The sequence below is a fragment of the Desarmillaria tabescens genome (assembly GCF_030435595.1).
Source record: "Desarmillaria tabescens strain CCBAS 213 chromosome Unknown EV420scaffold_55, whole genome shotgun sequence".
In the NCBI taxonomy this organism is placed as follows: Eukaryota; Fungi; Basidiomycota; class Agaricomycetes; order Agaricales; family Physalacriaceae; genus Desarmillaria; species Desarmillaria tabescens.
This window is the reverse complement of record NW_026848354.1, coordinates 243,521-262,147: the sequence shown is the minus strand read 5'-3', so window position 1 is coordinate 262,147 and position 18,627 is coordinate 243,521. Positions and strand designations below refer to the sequence as shown.

At 49.2% G+C, this 18,627-nt stretch overlaps 6 protein-coding genes across 6 annotated transcripts; 5 read left to right on the top strand and 1 right to left on the bottom strand.

Moving 5' to 3' along the window:
- Positions 1 to 1,656: 1,656 nt before the first annotated feature.
- On the bottom strand, positions 1,657 to 2,843 carry EV420DRAFT_1010584 (acyl-CoA N-acyltransferase). Its single transcript, XM_060465308.1, has 3 exons — positions 2,543 to 2,843; positions 2,115 to 2,484; positions 1,657 to 2,061 (listed from the first exon to the last, which is right to left on the bottom strand). Exons 1-3 carry the CDS (start codon positions 2,639 to 2,641, stop codon positions 1,928 to 1,930), a joined length of 603 nt encoding a protein of 200 aa, XP_060325061.1. The 5' UTR covers positions 2,642 to 2,843; the 3' UTR covers positions 1,657 to 1,927.
- An 842-nt stretch (positions 2,844 to 3,685) lies between these two features.
- On the top strand, positions 3,686 to 5,068 carry EV420DRAFT_1010616 (NAD-P-binding protein). The gene is made up of 3 exons (XM_060465309.1): positions 3,686 to 3,965; positions 4,022 to 4,289; positions 4,346 to 5,068. The coding sequence occupies exons 1-3, from the start codon at positions 3,857 to 3,859 to the stop codon at positions 4,932 to 4,934; spliced, it is 966 nt and encodes a 321-aa protein (XP_060325060.1). The 5' UTR covers positions 3,686 to 3,856; the 3' UTR covers positions 4,935 to 5,068.
- A 1,069-nt stretch (positions 5,069 to 6,137) lies between these two features.
- EV420DRAFT_1622802 (60S ribosomal protein L24) lies at positions 6,138 to 7,534 on the top strand (the record flags this gene model as incomplete). The annotated part of the gene is made up of 4 exons (XM_060475856.1): positions 6,138 to 6,143; positions 6,992 to 7,066; positions 7,115 to 7,408; positions 7,460 to 7,534. 4 exons carry the CDS (start codon positions 6,138 to 6,140, stop codon positions 7,532 to 7,534), a joined length of 450 nt encoding a protein of 149 aa, XP_060325059.1.
- A 603-nt stretch (positions 7,535 to 8,137) lies between these two features.
- Positions 8,138 to 12,332, top strand: EV420DRAFT_1277509 (uncharacterized protein; the record flags this gene model as incomplete). Its single annotated transcript, XM_060468036.1, has 15 exons — positions 8,138 to 8,417; positions 8,464 to 8,802; positions 8,858 to 8,926; positions 8,977 to 9,036; positions 9,091 to 9,122; positions 9,173 to 9,304; positions 9,356 to 9,409; positions 9,464 to 9,546; positions 9,601 to 9,680; positions 10,134 to 10,341; positions 10,389 to 10,700; positions 10,752 to 11,320; positions 11,383 to 11,549; positions 11,610 to 11,837; positions 11,898 to 12,332. The coding sequence occupies 15 exons, from the start codon at positions 8,138 to 8,140 to the stop codon at positions 12,330 to 12,332; spliced, it is 3,048 nt and encodes a 1,015-aa protein (XP_060325058.1).
- Positions 12,333 to 12,703: 371 nt separating this feature from the next.
- Positions 12,704 to 13,864, top strand: EV420DRAFT_1575063 (synaptobrevin-like protein). Its single transcript, XM_060474450.1, has 7 exons — positions 12,704 to 12,831; positions 12,906 to 12,921; positions 12,981 to 13,174; positions 13,252 to 13,307; positions 13,357 to 13,364; positions 13,428 to 13,443; positions 13,502 to 13,864. Coding segments are annotated over exons 2-7 (357 nt in total). The 5' UTR covers positions 12,704 to 12,831; positions 12,906 to 12,919; the 3' UTR covers positions 13,583 to 13,864.
- A 62-nt stretch (positions 13,865 to 13,926) lies between these two features.
- Positions 13,927 to 18,014, top strand: EV420DRAFT_1010005 (uncharacterized protein). The gene is made up of 4 exons (XM_060465307.1): positions 13,927 to 14,240; positions 14,297 to 14,785; positions 14,836 to 14,973; positions 15,023 to 18,014. The coding sequence occupies exons 1-4, from the start codon at positions 14,087 to 14,089 to the stop codon at positions 17,929 to 17,931; spliced, it is 3,690 nt and encodes a 1,229-aa protein (XP_060325056.1). The 5' UTR covers positions 13,927 to 14,086; the 3' UTR covers positions 17,932 to 18,014.
- The last annotated feature ends 613 nt before the right edge of the window (positions 18,015 to 18,627 follow it).

Sequence of the window (18,627 nt, the reverse complement as noted above, 5' to 3'; positions counted from 1 at the left end):
GTCTTCACGAACCAAGACCTCCGTGACTAAAACAAAAGTACATCTTACACAAAAAATCTATTCCTCCGTACATGAATATGCTAGTCGGCTCGAGGAATCTAGATAATGTATTTCATAATCCCGGCTCCGATTTTCTATTTGTAAATGAGCTTAATAGTCATGGATTTGATGGGATAACATCGCGACCACCTCTTCACTCTATTCAGTCAAACACGTTGCTAACCTCATTCCTTGGAAGGTCTTGGTCTCTCTTTGTGTCAGGGTGATATGAAGAAACTGTGGAATCACACTGCTGGAAAGACTCAAGGGTCACGGTCACCCAGCATTTTGAGAATTATATAAAGGAAATCATACAATACAGAAGCACATCGACTGAACGAGCCACGCAGTGGCATGTTAGAGTCAAATTATGTACTCCAATCGCCTTAATCTGACCTCTCGCCCTTCTCTTGCTAGCGTCTCTACAACAGAAGGTGTCACGCATAACTGGATCTAGGCCTGTGGCAGATCGTTCTACTATTTCTTCTCTGTTCACTTGGTCTCCTCAGTCGGGACATATGCACATGTTTCCAACTCCCGAACCACCGTCGACACAGGATCCCAATGCCTCTCCCGATGAACCCGATTTAGATGCCGAGCTCTTGTACATAACACCATGTGTTCGTGGGCACCCAGGTCGCGTCATTGATTCGGGCGGCAAATCCTTTGTTTTTGGTACATGTGTTATACTGGTGCGGATGCAGTGAATAGCACCATCACAGTTTCCGCAAGCATCTATTTAATTCGCCGAATGCAGGTTCATGTTCCTCAAATAAAACTTCCTTCAAAGCGGAATGGCTGACGAGAAGATTTATACGCAATCGAAAATGCGCTGATGGTGCTATTTGAAAACGAGGGAAAGGTGTTATTATTATCCCTGGGCGGTCTATGTTGATCACCACAGATATCTGGATAGACTGTACTAAGCGAGTATCAGCTTTCAGAAGAATGTCGAAGGAATGCTGGAGCCGTTTCAGTATCTAATTTGCTTTGGTCAGTCTTTCAAGTCATGTCTTTTGAATTTTCCCACTGTAACGAGCTTTCATAGGCAGCCTGACTGTTTCCCATCCCCTTCCTTTGTCCCCTTGCTCATGAATAGCATATTATAGGCCCATTTTGATGATTGTGTATTTTAGATTTCAACGTGCAGATAGCTTCAATCTCTTGTTTGTTCTTAAAGAAGTCCTGCCCTTCAGCCTGAACAACATGAGGTTTCTTCCGAGTCGTGCAGTCACAGACTGATGTTTGTCAGCACGTTCAGTTTCAGCTTTCGACTGTCGTCTGCGTCCACTCTCGCTTGCATAACTGTAGTCTTTTGACTTCGGAAACACGTTTACTGCTAACATTGTGTATATTATTGGAATCGGGGACCCGGCGCTTGCGCCGCTACCGACATTGTCAGACCCGTCACAGTACAACAAAACGTGACCCTCATCTTCGACCTCTGAAAGACAAACGGCAGAAATGCTGACAGTGGGGAACGGAAGGACGTCGCCGTTCAGCTCATCGGAGAGCCTCCACCGCGACAGACGTCAACAAACATACGAGGGCTTTTCTATGTGCATGTGCAAGTGGATGAGTCGGTGGTGCTGGAGGAGAGCCTTGGAAGATGCCGCAATGAAGGAGGAAATGTAGGATTGTTCAACATCTGCGACGATTCTCTTATATGAGATGGAGGTCATACGAGCAATCGAAAAGAAAATTCGGCATTCTGGTGCTGGAATGCCCGCTTAGCAACGGTTACACGTAACGTTATTATACAACTCGTGTTCGACGTAGGGTTTCAATAGGATGTGGTTACTTTACAATGTTGAAAAAAACGTCCTGGGACCTAAAGATGGAAACTGGTCTATCGTCTAGGGTATACTGAGACTCGTCCGTTCATAGCCTAGGCGTGCTGACTTTCTCTTCGGGAGCGTACTTTGCCTGGGGAAGACAGTGAGGTAAACGTCGCGTGAGATAACTTGCCGGCACTCACCATTTCATTCTCCTTCTTCTCATAGCCACATTTCTTGTAGAACGCTGTAGGAATCTCAGGACAAAATCCACGAAGAAAAAACAACGCGAACACGCACGTATATTCGCATCGCTGCAGTTCAGTATCGTCTTGTAGCACCCACTGTTCTCGCTGATGTACGTCAGGGCCTGGATGATTCTCAGCCCGAGCTTCTTTCCCTGCTGGTTCTTATCGACGGCTATATCCTCGATATGTCCGACGCTTCCCAGGCCACGTAGGAACTTGCGCTCTATGAACACGCACCCCACGCCAACAATGCGGTCGGAAGCTTTGTCGACGATGACGATGGGGTAGTACGTCTTTGGGGCAGCACGCATGGCATCGAACTGGGCAACCCATGCCGGCTCGCCCGGGTCTGTCACGACTGTTAGGACAGAAAGTACGTCAAGCTGGCCACGGTGGTAGTCGGTGGATGCCAAGGGGCGGATCTATAGTAAAGAGCAGATTTGAATAAGGATTTTGAGTCATCATGAGAAGACTACGCACATGCAAATCAGCAGGTAGCTGCTTTTTGACTTGTGGGCAGATGAGCTCAGCGGGAAACAAGAGGTCGAGAGCGTCATCGGAGGTGAATGAAGGAGCCATCGGAAGAAAAAAGGTGAATGAAAGTAGAGAAGGTAAAAATGGGCCCGGAGAAGGGAATGATAGCGAGACGGGGTAGCTGGTAGTGGTAGTTGTCGTCAAGGTTAAACGTGGTTAAATAGGGTTATATAACCGTCACTAGCATAGCCACCACTGCATGCCTGTGCGCCGTTGCGCTTTGCACGGCCACCCTACGGGGCAGTTCTCATGCCGGGATTAACCAATTTCTCGGATTTGAACGAGGTCCGTTGGCTGTTCCCTGTCTGGCTGTCGGTAAAGGTATCATCAAGAACATTCTTGTAATGGACGATGTGGTGAGCATGACTTCGTATCAACCCTGCATTTATTACTCTTATTACTACCAGTGATGACCACGTTCCCATCAGAACTCGTGGAAATAATCGTTCATGAAATTTGGCACTCTGAAATGTCCTCTGTTCTCGTGGAAAGCTCCGTATGCCTCTCAGGAAATCTGCTCCCGCCCCGCATATATTTACTACCTAGTATGTGATATGGCGCCAGAATCCATCATCTATCGTGATCTCATCCCTCAACGTTATATCTTACATGTTCTGCCCGTCCATATTCGCTACGACGTATTACAAGGTGATTTGTGGATGACCCTACTTGAATGACTTTAAATCAGACTCGTTGAAGGTAGAAGATCCTCGATGCCGGCGGCGGATACTAGTAATCAAACACTAAGTAATCCCACGGCACTGGGTGTTTTTTTTTGATGGATGCCGGAGGGACGCACCAGCACGGCAGCATGGCTTACAGAGAGTGGGAGAGATATGCTTGACTAAACTGCGAGTACTTAAGTGTATAGCTAGTTGGCAACCGTGACACTTCACACAGATGGTATTTGACTTTGCAGAAGCTGCAAAACGACACGCTACTCCCCTACCTGCACTCGAGAGCGCTGATCTAGTATCAGGCATCACGGCTGTAGTGACGCAGGTATGTATCATTTGCGATTAGTACTGTGACTCATTTCTGTTTGAAGGAATCGGATGTGAGGCTATTGAAGCCCTAGGTTGAACACGAGTCGTATAATAACGCTACATGTAAGCTACTAAACTAAGCCTTTCAGTGCATGCCAGAGGGACACGTCAGCATGGCAGCATGGCTTACGGAGAGATAAGCTTGTAATGAGTAAACTGCGAGTACTTATATGTGCAGCCAGTCTGATTCTTGGCAACCGTACACTTCACACAGATGGCATCTGACTTTGCAGAATTTGCAAGACGACAAGCTACTCCGCTACCTGCACTCGAGAGTGCTGATATATCAGGCATCACGGCTGTAGTGACAGGTTCGAATACAGGTATGTGTTGTTTGCTGCTACAGTTGATTAGTACTGCGACTCATTTCTATTTGAAGGAATCGGGTACGAAGTGGCCAAGTACCTTGCTGAGAACGGAGCGTCCAAAGTCATTTTGGCATGTCGAAATGAAGTGAAAGGCAGGGCTGCTGCATTGAGGCTTGGCAGCGCTGTCGAGTATCGACACTTGGATTTGGCTTCGTTCTCTTCGGTACGTGAATTCGTGCGAGATTTCAAGTCCAACGGGATGCCTTTGCACCTTCTTGTGAATAATGCTGGGATGCATAGTGTCCGCAAACAGACTACTGAAGATGGACTGGACCTGCTGTAAGTTGGTTTTTGTCAACGATACCGTGCCGACACTAATAGTCACATACCCGTAGGATGCAGGTCAATCACATCAGTCCCTTCCTGCTCACTCTCCTCCTCCTCCCCATCATGGAAGTATCCTCTCTAAGTCGTATAATCTGGGTCACCAGTGGCGGAGCCGCCATTGCTGAGTTCCCTCAGGCAAGCGAGACTCATCCCGTCAGCGCTCTCTGTGCCCTGCAGTTCAAACCCGAGGAAGAGCATAACTTGTACTTTACCTCGAAGTTGCTCAATGTTATGTGCTGCGCAGAACTGGCGCGCCGTACAGCAGTGAGAGTGGCGGCAGCCCATCCTGGGTTGGTGGCTACTGAGCTTGGGAAGAAGGATATACGTGGGGAGAATTTCCAGCCGGTCGATCTGGAGGGGAGATGGGGTATAAAACCACGGAGTCCAGCGGAGGGGGCAAAAACCGTGCTCATGCCTGCAACATATGATGTGTCGGTCTTGTGGGAGCAGGAGGGGGAGATGCCCCTGTTTGATCATATGGAGCGGGCTGAGTATCCGCCAAAGGCGAAAGATCAAATTTTGAGGGGAAAGGTGTGGGAGGATACCGTGAAACTGATGAGCCTCGGCACTGACGAACTCGAGGAGCGGTTTCTCTAAAATTAATATTTTTTAGTCCGATGTACTGTATAGATAGGAAGCACCAATCAACTTTGAATCGTTCTCTGCCTTTAATTTTGGAACTAGACGAACGTCGCTCTGAATTCGCAGCCTTACCCAGGGCGACCAGGTTGATAATCGTGTAATGTCATGAAATAATTTACCTTTCAAGACAGAGGTGCCACATTCACTGTAACCGAATTTCGAGCAAGAGTATGTCGGCCATGGTTCATAGTTGCATGCACGTTGCATAGCACTTCGCAAGGCCAAACGACTGACATTGGCCATGGTCTAATGCGGTGGAATGGGCTCACAACCGATGTCAAGGGGAAGATGAGCATCCATGATTTAGACTTTTCATCTGTAGGTTCGTCATATAGTATCTGCCTTTTATTGGCTAATCTCAGGTTTCTTCACTTGAAACACATTACACGAGGTAGAATGAATGCAGTTGTGCAGTTGCGGCGGCGGCCTTCGAAGAGCATCCATCATGCGCTCTGTCTGACCAGAGCGCACTTAAAGTTATTAGCCCGTGCAAACCTGACTCGGCGGCTGATCTCGGTGTCACGATCATGTGAGATTCTATGCTTTCCTCCTATTACCATGACCGCATTACCTGCAGAGCTCGTGGAAATAATTGTTCATCAAGTATGACACTCTAAAATGCCCTCTGTCGTCCGACGGTCCTTCATGATGGCTTGCCCTCGGATCAGCCGTATGTGGAAAGCCGTTTTTGCCCCCATCGCCTCCCAGGATATCTACATCCCCAGCCTCGCATACATATACTACCTATGCGATATATCTGGACGCCAGAAATCCATCATCTACCATGACCTCATCCCTCGACTTACCCGTACCATTACCTGCTTCGTCGATTGTGGAGCAAACGCAGGGGAAAGTGAAGTAAAAGAAGTTTACCGCCTTCTCATGTGGCTACCTAACAACATTGGCTTCAAAAGTCTTTTCCCGCAAGTTCCCTATGTATCTCTCGAGGTCGTTGGATCGGCGGTGGACGGGTAAGGTCAGATTTACGTGTCTTACATGGTCTTCCCATCCACATTCGCTACGGCCGATACCTGTGCGAGGCACGCAAAGATGGGTGTGTACCACTGGATGTACATGTGTCCATTGCAGATCCGGATCCTTTCTCAATCTTGTATGGTGACAACTCCGAGTCGTTCTACGTGTTTTGCGAGCTGCGCCATGTCGGTGTCGGTGGTCTGGTGTTCATGCTACATGACCCGTATGATCAGAGGATGTGTCGTGGTGACAACTTATATTTCCACCAAACTACGTATGCGCGTGAAATCCGAGGGGATTTGGAAGACATCAATTGGTCCTTGTGGATGGCTTCTAAACGACCCTACGGTACGTGGCCATGGGTAATCCGAGTCACCTCGGTTTGGGTTTTCTAACATGCAATCTTATAGGATTGAGGCGCCTTGCTACCCCCCTTTATTGCTGGGAATATAAACGGTTGCAGCGGCCATTAGGTTATTTTGTCTGGGCATGGGCAGCAAAATGCCATCAGTCCATCATTGATTTTGAAGTAGTATAGGTTTCGAAAACCCTTGTCCACGCAAACAAGGTAAGTAAAATCAAACAAATACAAGAGATTCCCGAGAGTCTGTAACCTTAGTGATATGGGGCTCGTTCAATAAGGAACAATGTTAAAACAAGGCAGAAACAGTGAAGCCATCTTGTTTTGGTATCATATTGCCACGGTTGCGGCATTCGCCGAGGCGTTTCTGTGTGCGTCGAATCCGCCAACGATACCTACGTCCCTCAAGAATCCGTTAAAGTGAGTAAATCTTTGTTGTTTCTCTGGCCATCCGTCTGCATTTGGAGTCTATGCACTCGTAGCTTTCCAACGCTACCCAAAACTTTGACAACGAACGGAAATTTGAGATGGATTCAGCCAGATGCCGTCGGATGTAGTGTTGAACAAGTGCTGATTTTTTCCTCCTCTCGGAACTTTGGTTTGTACAGATGGTACGTGACTATATCCTTCCTACCGTATTCACAGAAGGCTAATATGTGTTTACTGAGTGTAGAAGGTCGAGATTGACTCCTTCTCCGGCTACCGTATTTACCCCAGCAAGGGTAAGCTGTTCGTCCGTAGCGACAGCAAAGTGCGTCGGCTTCCTTCTGCACTGCTCAGAGTCTCATCGAAACACCAGGTCTTCCGATTCGCCACCTCAAAAAATGCCTCCCTGTTCCTCCAACGCAAAAACCCTCGCAAGATCGCCTGGACACAGGTATTCCGCCGGATGCACAAGAAGGGTATCACGGAGGAGGTTGCCAAGAAGCGTTCGCGGCGCACTGTGAAGCACCAACGTGGTATCGTCGGTGCTGACCTCGCTGCCATTGCGGCGAAGCGTAACCAGACCGCGGCTGTTCGTACACAACAGCGATTGGCTGCTATTACGAAGGCTAAGAGTGAGAAGAAGGAAAAGGAGTCCAAGAAGCCGAAGGTGAGAAGTGCTCAGAATATTTTGTTTCGCCCGTGAAATAATGATTTGTAGGCTTCGCGTCCTGCTGTTCCTACTGGTCCCAAAGTGTCGAAGCAGCAGATGAAGGGTGGAAAGGGTGGACGATGAGCGGTCTGACGTTACCTACCGTTGTTATTCATGGTCCCATCACTTCATGCAATCTATGCGACTATGAGCATGCCTTTCCATTTTCTAGGCTAGTCTATTATCTATCCTGAACGCCACAAAATCCAGTTGTTCTTGTTAGCCTCTGGAATTTCCGGTAATTCATCAAACAATGTGGTATAAAAGGCTTGGCATGACTTATCTTTTACGGCAAACGTGACTGTTAATATCATCTTCAAGTCCAATGTTAACGTTTACCGGTTCACCGTTCCGCAATGTAAATCCATTAACTCGAAAGAAACAATAAAATGCAGACTATGGTTGACGGATTGGCGCCGACTACTCGCGCTGGAGCCCGGGGTGAAAGATATCGCGATATCGCGGGCGCTGAGCCGTCAACAGAAGGGGTGACAGGAAACGATGGGCGCTGGAACAGGAAGAACAGGATCACCGAAGCCATCGGGAAATGGCCCTTGCTGTTTCCCGCAGTTGTAGTAACCGGACCTGTTACCGGGCCTGGGAATTTCATCAACTGGCATACAGCGCCCACTCGATTCGACCTTGAAATATAAAGGAGACACGACCACGGGATGCTCCCTTTCTCTCATGGATCCTTCTACCCCGCCATCCCAGGCTCGAGCGAGCCATACCTTTGTCCCACCACCTTTAGATGGTTCTCTGTCGCTTCCCGAGATATACGATTATAATGCGATCCACAGTCCGGACCACCTCGTGTTCGTGTACGACGACGACAATGACGGCGTCAAGAAACTTGTCTGGTCAGAACTGGGCCAGGCAATGCACAGAGCCGCGTCGGTAGTACGGAGGAATCTGAAAGAGCAGCATCGCAGCACGTCGACAGTAGTCGCAATACTGGCGAATGTAGGTGAGCACGTCTCTGTTTCCCGGTCATCGTCGATGCTGAAGCCAAGCAGACATCTTCAGTTACTTTACGACGATAATGGGTATCCTACGCGCTGGCCACCAGGCATTCCCTATATCGATCGTGACCACGACGCCTGCTGGTATCGCCCATTTGCTGCAGCATACACGCGCCAAATACCTGCTCGTCGGCGTTGATCCGGTGTCACAATCCTTAGCCTGTGCCGCACTCCAAGTGCCGTCCATTGGCGGGACTATTGGGGATAACGTTAAAGCCGTTCCAATGCCCTCCTTCGAGGAACTATTCTCAGAACCCGAATACGAGCGCGAACCCGTGCCTCCAATTCATCCGCGACAGACTGATCCATGCCTCATATTGCCATCTTCTGGTGCGTGTGCCGCCTTCGGGCAATGACCGATCGCGTCTTGATATTGTGATTGCAGGTACAACCGAGTTCCCTAAACCGATTATCATAACACATCATGCTATGCTGCAATGGAATTGGGTTCCATGTGAGTTCAGCGTCGTCGCTACGCTCTAACGGGGCTGAGTTCGTCCCTAGATTGCGGTAGAACGGACCTCTGTGGCCATCTGCTTTCGGCGCATGCTTTGGCGATGACTCGTACGTAGACTTCTCTTCCTGGTCTTTTTAATTTATGACTCATGCCAAAGGTAGATATCTTGGGCGCTACCATGCTGTCATGGACGGTATGCCGCTTAGTCCGTGATCTCTTGCCATAATGTGATGCCATCTGTAGGCTAGTACGGGTATAGCGGTGGCGGGATTTTCACCATGGCGCAGCCCTGCACCTCCTGATGCGGATGCCATGATATCTGGTGTCGTCAAGACGTCAGCGACATTGTTGTGTACAGCCCCCTCACTGTTAGAGGTGAGTTGACATCTCTGTTCGCAGGATTTAGTTGGGCTGAGAGATTTTTAGACGTGGGCCAGGAATCCTGTCCATGTTTCAGCATTGAGAAAACTGTTTGCTGTTGTAGGTTTTCATTTGTCTATGACGATTTATGTACTTGACGGAATATTATTATAGACCTATGCCGGTTCAGCTTTGGACAGACAAATTGGAGACTTTCTTGCAAGCCATGGCGTGAAATTGGTCAATCTCTATGGATCGTAAGTAGTCTATATGCCATGAATCTTGGCTTGATTCACTTTGTTTATTTACAGAACAGAAGTTGGTTGTGGTTCTGAGTTCATTCCGGGTAAACATCTATCCCCATTATCTATGCTAGCAGCAGCTGATTTCTGTTGCAGACGACCCTGACCCAAGCCGTTGTACATATTTTAAGGTAAGCCTGTCGAACAGCATGCTCCAACATACCCCTCAACTCAAAGCTGGGCAGTTCTCCCCCCATAGTACTCCCAAATTCATACCATTCAGCGAAAATGTTTATCATTTACTCTTCACTGTAAGCCATCATTGCAAATCCTCCATTCCCATCGCGATTAAAAACATAACAGAATACATCAAAACACCCGTTACACGTAGTAAACACGGAGTCTAGTGGCGTAAAATATTTCGATACCCATGATCTTGTCATCCGCCATCCTACCTGATCCTGATCTCTGGAAAGTCTATGGGCGCACCGCTGACATCATCACATATACCAATGGCGAAAAGGTACTGTTTTAACGTAACCCTCCATATTTTGCACCTTTTGATCCTAGTCAATATGAACAGATAAATCCCGTACCGATAGGTAAGAAACTCTCCGGCTCTCGTATACGCATTCTGACAGCCGTAATACATTCATCAGAGCAAGCGATATCAAAGCATCCGATGATTGATCGTTGTGTAATGTTCGGGAAGGGAAGGCCTCATCCGGGGCTTGTTGTTGAGCCATCTCGAGAATATGCAGTTGATATCAAAGATGGGGATCTTGTCAGTGAGTACGTTGACGCCATATGGTGAGTGCTTTCATTTTATCGCCGCGGCCTACACTTAGTCTTCTTAGGCCTCATGTGGACGAGGTCAACAGCTCCCTACCGGAGCACTCAAGAATGACAAGAGAAATGATTATTATTACCGACCCGGCGAAGCCCTTCCAGTACTCCCAGAAGCTGACTCTGCGAAAGTTTGCAGTTTTGCAGGATTACAATGATGAGATAAACCAGGCTTATCGGTCTACAGAGGTAGCCCAGCCTTTGCATCGTCCTGAGATGTGGGATCAAGAGCATTTCTTGAAGCTTGCGAGAGCGGCTGTCGAGAAGTATATGCCATGCTCGCTCAAGGATGATGATGACTTGTTTCAGGCCGGATGCGACAGGTAGGCTTCGTCTAATGCTTGTGATATCCTTGGGCTGACACACGAACATAGCTTGCAGGCAACATGGATCCGAAATATGATCTTCCATTTCCTCCATCGATCACTAAAAATATCGACCAGGAATATACCCCATACGCTCGTGTACTCCAACCCGACTATCCAACGATTGGGCACCTACATTTGGCAGGTGATCCAGTATGGCCAAGCCTCAGTCGCTCTGTCGACGCTTTCTGGCAAGATCGCGGAGATGGAGGCGTTGGTTGGGAAGTACACCACTGACTTTCCCGTGCATCGTCCGGGTCCGAGTCCGAGTGGGGGAGGGAACGACGTGGTTCTGGTGACAGGAACCACGGGAGCCTTGGGAGCGTATATTTTGGATTCGCTGATCAATGACCCCACGGTCACGCGTGTGTATGCGCTGAATCGCGGGGACACGAAGGGTGCGAGGTCGGTGTACATCAGACATGTGGACAGTTTCCGCGAGAGAGATCTGGATTGGACTCTATTGAACTCGGATAAGCTGGTTTTGCTTGAGGCTGATTTGACGGTGGAGGGCTTAGGCCTTGAGGGGCAGGTGTATGAGGAGATCCGGAGGGATGTGACGTGCATCATTCATAGTGGTGAGTGCTTCTCTTTGAGCACGGGATGATGCAAGAGATAGCTAAAATACTTCTTCTTTCAGCCTGGCTTCGGAACTATGCTGTTTCATTGTCGACTCTGGAACCTTTAATTTCCGGAACGCGAAGATTAATTGATTTAGCGCTGGGCTCGCCCCATTCTGCACCGCCGACATTTGTTTTCGTCAGTTCATTATTGGTTTTCAGGAGTAAGTGTGGCTCCTTGATTGATGTTTCATGGACCTGACGGCTTGTGATTTTAGATTGGAATCCTCGACAGCTAGCGCCAGAGGCTGAGAATTCGCGTCCGGCTACAGCAATTGGCTGGGGATACGCTGAGTCGAAGTGGGTAGCAGAGAGTATACTGGCTAGGGCAGCGGAGACGACGCCATTACGCGTCTCTGTGGCTCGTCTGGGACAGCTTAGTGGAGGGTCTAATGGGTGTTGGAGTCCTAAGGAGTGGTTTCCCTTGTTGGTCAGATCCGGTCAAGTTGTCGGTTGCATACCGCAGCTTAATGGCGTAAGGCTTATTCTGATTTGTATCCCCCCTCTGATGTAAACTGACTATATTCTTCGCCAGGTTCTCGGCTGGACGCCTGTCCATCTAGCTGCCCGGGCTATCGTCGAAGTGCGGCATAGTGGTGAACCGTACATGAATATGGGCCATCCAAACCCTATGGACGCATTGGAGATGTTCCGGATGGTGAGTGAAGAGCTGGGTGTGCCTATGGTGCCGTACCCCGAGTGGCTGGCTGCGTTGGAAGCGTCCGTGAGGTCTGGAGAGACGGCTAGTCATATACCGTCTCTGGCGATGATGGAGTTTTACCGGTCGGCTTATAGACCGCTGGGGAGCCAGAATTGCGATGCGGTTGGAATTACGCTGGGTGAGTCGGAGAGGGCGATGTTTGCCTCGTCGTCGATGCGGGGTCTTGTGGGGAAAACGGTTGGGAAGGAGGATGTGGATTTGTGGATGAGGTATTGGAGGAAAGTGGGGCTTCTTATGGGGACGTGTTGAGTGGTGTTGGGCTTCGTTTGGGACTTGGATTGGAGCATGGACTTGATACCTGTACTTGGGATATATTACATTTAAGTTATTAGTAGAAATACTTATACCATTATGTGGCCGGTGGGCTTCGTACGTATTCTCAAGCATTGGAGCTCGAGGAGATAGCTGTCTATATAAGAGTGTAAGGAAAAATCAACATGCAATGTTCGATACAAAGGACAGATTTACTACTAAGTGAAGATATTTGGCTGCGTGACTAGCATGTACCTTTCTGAAACGCTCTTCTCAAACGATAGGTATAGATTCAAGTATTAACGATACAGTCACCAGAGGTTGCTATCCAAAATAACCAGGACTGGCCCACCGGCCTTGGATCATCGGCTGTGTGGGACTGCGGATCTGAGTTGCGCCCGGGCCCGTGACGTGATGGTCACCGCGTGAGAAACAGCGCCTCCTCCTGCTTGTACACTAACATCCGCCTACTTTTCCTTCCAAATCGTTTGAAACGGTGAGGCTACCTCCATTATCCTTCTTCATTGTTTCTTACCTTCTGCCGGTGCTCGCCTACGACCATCTTCACAGATAACCCTTCCATAATGTCGGTGCCGAGTCTCGAAATATCAACGCATAGCACGCTAATGCCCTTTCGCTGCCTAGGTCTGAGCCTTACGACCCGTATCTGCCTCGCAATGGCTCGTCTTCGAACCCAACCGGATCAAGTCAGGGGGGCGGAAATGCGAAGACTGCTGCTATTCAGGCGCAAATTGACGACACTGTTGGGATTATGCGGGAGAACATCACCAAGGTAGCAGAGCGTGGAGAGCGGCTGGATTCGTTACAGGACAAGACAGGTGCGTTTACGGGTCTCCACGTCGTCTTGGACGGCGAGCTGATGGTACACATCATCCCTTTTACTTGTTCGTTTCAGATAATCTTGCTGTGTCGGCTCAAGGTTTCCGCCGTGGTGCTAACCGAGTCCGAAAGGTGCGTTCGTGTCCTCGTTTATGTGCTTTTCTCTTATGTTTTTATGCAGAACATGTGGTATGTCATGGTTCTGTGTCACTTGCTGTTGTCATTGTAATTCACGTAACTACCCGTGCCTAGGTGGAAGGACATGAAGGTATGCTACTGTTGATCTTTTGCTGTGTCTGTTGGTGGTTAACGCATGAAAATGTCAGATGCGAATTATTATTGGAGTAGCTATTGCGGTGATTATTGTTATCATCGTGGTCTCCATCGTCAAAGCGACACAAAAATGAGCTCTGAATAGTTCATTTTCTTTCTATACACCTCGCTTCTTGTCTGTATCTATGCTCCATAGTGTTACTTTCCCTTCCTCTTTTGCCGTGTCATTGGTGGAGTAGCTGTGAATTTTAGGATATAATTCACATCGAGGGTAGTAGTTTGCTTTGGACTAATTTCTCTTTGTTGTGTATCTTCATGTCCCTGGATTGCAAACAACTCATTTGCACAATGTACATACCTTAACTTCAGAAAAACATATGCAGGTTCGGCGCTGTTTTTCCTTCTCTTCCTCGCTGTCAGAAGGAAGCTGTGTGATATCTTAGACGTACGTGTAATAACTGCGGTAGCTGGCGATATTCCCACGCCACGGTTTCCGATTTGAGAAGTCATCCTGAACAACTTGTATCGAAACATTTACGTCGTCCTGCTCTGCTCTCTTATTTTTGCATAATTTCTTTTTCACCACATCTAATTCTGGCCGCAGTCTCTCGTTTAGTTCTTTCAACATTTATGCCGTCATGTCTACTGGTCACGCACACAAACATTCCGGTTCTGTATCCCAGAACCAAAAGGCACAGCTCGCCAACGCATATAACGAACTGGGGAAGGAATTAGCGTCGCATAAAGTCAGAGTAGTCGGAAATTACACACTGGGAAAGGTCATTGGTGAAGGTATGTTCAGTGCTGTTGAGTAGCTATACCGGCGGTAACAGTTGATGATGATACAGGTGCCTACGGAAAAGTACGTATGGGCACCCACCGGTTGACGTCGACCCGGGTCGCTATCAAGCAGATTCCGAAGTCCATGTCAGCTACCCTCACCCGTGAGATACACCATCACCGCCAGCTACACCATCCGCACGTTGCCCAGATGTACGAGGTCATCGCGACGGAGTCCTCAATATGGATCGTCACGGAGCTCTGCTCTGGAGGCGAGCTCTTCGACTATCTCGTCGAAAAGGGCCGCTTGTCCGAGGACGAGACCAAAGTCATGTTTGGCCAGTTGTGTCTCGCTGTTGCATACCTCCACGAGAAGGGCATAGTCCACCGTGACCTCAAGCTTGAGAATGTATTGCTCGATGAGCGATGCAAGGTGAAGCTCGGGGATTTTGGGTTCACAAGGGAGTTTGAGCGGGGAACGTTGATGGAGACGTTTTGTGGGACGACCGGGTATGCCTCGCCTGAGATGTTACAGGGCAAGAAGTATCAGGGTCCGGGTGAGTTGTCCGTGTCGCAGTTGATTGGCGTCTCCTCATGACTGGCCCAGAGGTGGACGTGTGGTCACTGGGTATTATCTTGTATTGCCTGTTGACTGGAACGCTACCATTTGATGACGATGACGAGGCTGTCATGCGACAGAAGATTATAAAAGGCGATTTTGAGGACCCAGAATGGCTTTCTATAGGTACGTTGCTCTATGCTGTATTACCGGCCGTATCTCAAATTTTCGTCAGAATCCCGCGATCTCATCAAGAATATTTTGGTCATGGATCCGGCTAAACGTCTGACCATACCCCAGATTTTGACTCACTCGTGGTTTGGCACGACAATTCCGACATTCCAGCATGAATCACCTATACAACTATCCCCCAACTCTGTACCTGCTGTATTATCATCCTCTGGGTATGAATTCCCCTCAGAAACAAGCTCTCCAGATGTTCCATTACAGTCCATTCCTGAATCTAATCGCTCCTCCGAAGCGTCCTCTTACTCTAACCATTCCGCATCGACTTTCCATTCTACTTGTGGTACGTCTCCTCCTACCACTCCAGATCGTTCTTCTGGAGACTCCTTCGAAGATTTGCCGAAAATCGCACCCGCCATCCACGCCAACCCTAGCGAAACTACGATTAGACGTCCCCTTCAACCCTCCGATCTTGACTCGATAGTCACGAAGGTAGAGACAGTGATGGAGGAGGAAGCGGATGATGTTCTCGAAGTTCCTTCACCGCCTCAACGTACTCTGTCGTCGAGCTCAAAGGCGCCGCCAGTCCATTCGGTCCGAACCCCGGCGCGTACAAAGCGTCGCTCGGTCTCCTCTCAACTTTCCGACGGGGAGTCTCCAATAGCAGAGAAAGCGCCAACCCTGCCTACACCGCAAGGGCAGGATGTAGACTTTTCGTCTTTATTGAGTACCCCGGCCCCGATTATATTCTCGACGCCATTAGAACAGGAATTGCTAAATTCGCTTAGTATGCTAGGATTCGACCTAGGTCAGATCGTCTACTCGGTGCTCAATGATGCATGCGACGCTGCTGGAGCTTTGTGGTGGATGTTGAAGCGGAAGGCAGAAAAGAAGTTGCTAGAGGATGCGGACAATCTCATAAGTCCCGCATCAGTGATAGAAGCCCATATAAAGGATGCGAAGGCCAAGGCGAAACATGGTGTCAATGTTGGGACACAAACAGATCCGACCATTCCTGCACCGTTGACTGTTGTTCGAACTACACCGCAGTTTGCTATTGTGCCGCCAACGCCTACGTTTGTGCCAAGGCCTATGACACCCCCTCGTTCAACGGCATCGCCGACATCACGGACCCTTTCACCTTCATCCTCGATGGTGGCGGAGTCGTCGCGGTCTCACCCGACAACTCCCGCGGGAAGCATGAAGGAGCCAAAGGTGCGCAAACCGAGGTCCGGCAGTGTTAGCATCATGCAGCGTGCGACAACAGCGTTGGAGGCCGCAGGCTTGGTCCGCAAGAAATCCTCTGAAGCAGTGAAGGAGGACAGGGAACGGGACAGGGACAGAGAGAGGTTCAAGGAGGCGGAAAGGAAAAGCGGGACGTTAGATGAACCTAGGTCCTCACACGGAAGCAGCTCATCAGTCTCAAAGCTGACCAAATCGCCACCTATGAGAGCCACCAAGGGCCCGCCGACTACGCCTCCGCCTCATGACCTTCACCAACAAATAGGATCGCCGTGGGTGCTGACAAACTCACGAGACTCTTCTCCGCGTCGATCTGGTTTTGTGGCGCCAACTCCTGCTAACTCACCCGGGGATATAATGACTTCTGCTTCAGCCCCAAATTTGACACCCACTGGAAAGAGCAATCAAGGATCACAGCGCAACCGGGCCAATCTGCTCACTGCGTTCAGGCTGTGGTTCCATGAAGATCGGAAGGGAAAGCGTAAGGAGAATGCTGGAAGTGTGTCTCCTGCTAAAAGTCCTTCTGGTATCGGTCGAGGACGTCCTGTGATGTCAGCATCACAGTCATATTCTGCTGGATCTATCAAGAGACGGACCAGTGGAGGTACAGGTGGTAAATTTGCTCGGGGAGGCAGGCACCGAGCACAGCGTGGCTCGATCTCATCTCGTCGTTCAAGTAGTGTTAATTCCCGAAGGTCATCTGTGAACTCTGTACAGATGATTGTACTAGATTCCCCGCATGTGCCCGGGATGCGATCTTTTGGTAGCCACACGCCCAACTCGGAACGGGGAGAGTATTCATCAAGACCATCGTCGATTCGGAGTATCTCAAAAAGGCATCGCAAATCACCTTCAGCGAGCTCAGCTGGTTCGACTCACTTTAGGACGGCTTCTCCGATGCAGAAGTACCACCGACGGGGTGGTTCAGGCTCCTCTACACGGGTCGTACGTCAGGTACAAACCAGACCTGCACACGTTCGATCAAATTCTACAACATCTTCTCTCCATTCCCCATGTTCCTCCCGACCGACGTCATTCCACGAATTCTCAGATAACGAAGGTTTCAGAGCGGGATCACCATTTCGTCCGCATTCACGACGGACTCTGGATGAAACGCCGCGCAGAAGCGGCTATAGTTCTGGTAGCACTACGTATTTCCAGAAACGTCATGGCTTATTTTCCAATCCCGTTCTCAGCAACTCTATCGGACGATCAAGTTGGAAGAAGTCGTGGGGTCTAGAACCTCCGGGGTGGCAGACCCGAACAGCTCATCTCCCTGTTGAGGTCCTTTCGATCTCGCCGGCGGCAGAGGGGTCGTCTATCCGGGATGTGTTCTCAGGGCGTCAGTCGCTCAATTTGGGAGACGAGAGTGATTGGGTGGACGAGGACGATGATGTTCCGTACGCAGGAGGTTTGGGACAGATACCTACGTCGTCGTTGCCGTCGTCTTCTGCACCGAGTCATCGTATGGAGTCACCTGTGGTCCTATCACCGGCGCCGAGAGGACATAGGAATAAGAGGGCGATGAAAGGATCGAATGTGCCGTCTGGATCTGGGACAGCGCGGCAGAAAGTATCGGAGAGGTCGTCGCCTGTGTCGGTAACGGATCCTGCTCCAGAGGCTCGTGGAGGAAGGCGGCAGTTACCTACTGGACGGGCAGGGTCTGCGTTCCGACAGGCCATTCAGGAGGAAGACGAGGAAGAAGAAGAGGAATGATCATTTACGCATTTCCTTTGATAGACTTCTGTGGGTGTGGTTTCATCTCTATTTATCCCTCCTACCTTGTTTTATATGGATACATCAGTTCTATCATTCATGAGTGCTATTTCACGTTAAGCTGTCGATACCCTCATTCATTCATTTTCCGGTTTATTATGGATGTTCATTCCGTTGTTTTATTACAATTTCTACATCTATATCTTTCTGTTCTGTTGTCCTGTTTTAGCTGGTAACTTATTATGTCGTAGAGGTGTCTTCTGGACTGCGCAGCCAGAGAATACGGACATGGTGAAATGGCTTGTGAGGTTCCTGGAACTTCCAATATTTCTGCGTTGAAGGCACAGGCGTGTTGCAGTTTCAGCATGTTGCGCGTATGTAATTCTTTTATTTAATTCTTTGTTGGGGCTATCATTGCGTTTCAGCAGATTGCCTCACTGAGCCGGTTTTTCGGATCAGGGCAGTGTGCGGCTCTGAGAACGTGTTCAATTTTAGGCATGCTTCACAATCTACTCCTTCTCTTCCCGCGCTCTCATAAGGCGGTATATTATATAGCATGCCAGCGCGAATTCCTTTTATAGGAAAGCCTCACTGAATAGCGTGGTCGGGATGCACCACGCCGGTCAGCTAACTATCGAATCGAGAGTCGGTGCTTGATGAGACTGTATGGGCCAAATCAGGCCAAATTTGGCATCC

What these genes read in the sequence shown, in the direction of transcription:
- EV420DRAFT_1010584 (XM_060465308.1), bottom strand. Translation starts at nt 2,641, where the DNA reads ATGGCTCCTTCATTCACCTCCGATGACGCTCTCGACCTCTTGTTTCCC. An exon ending in AGCTACCTGCTGATTTGCAT is followed by an intron (nt 2,485 to 2,542) that starts GTGCGTAGTCTT and finishes TCTTTACTATAG; the next exon opens with ATCCGCCCCTTGGCATCCAC. An exon ending in CTGCAGCGATGCGAATATAC is followed by an intron (nt 2,062 to 2,114) that starts GTGCGTGTTCGC and finishes AGATTCCTACAG; the next exon opens with CGTTCTACAAGAAATGTGGC.
- EV420DRAFT_1010616 (XM_060465309.1), top strand. Translation starts at nt 3,857, where the DNA reads ATGGCATCTGACTTTGCAGAATTTGCAAGACGACAAGCTACTCCGCTA. An exon ending in AGTGACAGGTTCGAATACAG is followed by an intron (nt 3,966 to 4,021) that starts GTATGTGTTGTT and finishes TTCTATTTGAAG; the next exon opens with GAATCGGGTACGAAGTGGCC. An exon ending in GAAGATGGACTGGACCTGCT is followed by an intron (nt 4,290 to 4,345) that starts GTAAGTTGGTTT and finishes ACATACCCGTAG; the next exon opens with GATGCAGGTCAATCACATCA.
- EV420DRAFT_1575063 (XM_060474450.1), top strand. An exon ending in TTCGTTACAGGACAAGACAG is followed by an intron (nt 13,175 to 13,251) that starts GTGCGTTTACGG and finishes TGTTCGTTTCAG; the next exon opens with ATAATCTTGCTGTGTCGGCT.
- EV420DRAFT_1010005 (XM_060465307.1), top strand. Translation starts at nt 14,087, where the DNA reads ATGTCTACTGGTCACGCACACAAACATTCCGGTTCTGTATCCCAGAAC. An exon ending in GGGAAAGGTCATTGGTGAAG is followed by an intron (nt 14,241 to 14,296) that starts GTATGTTCAGTG and finishes ATGATGATACAG; the next exon opens with GTGCCTACGGAAAAGTACGT. An exon ending in CAAGAAGTATCAGGGTCCGG is followed by an intron (nt 14,786 to 14,835) that starts GTGAGTTGTCCG and finishes TGACTGGCCCAG; the next exon opens with AGGTGGACGTGTGGTCACTG.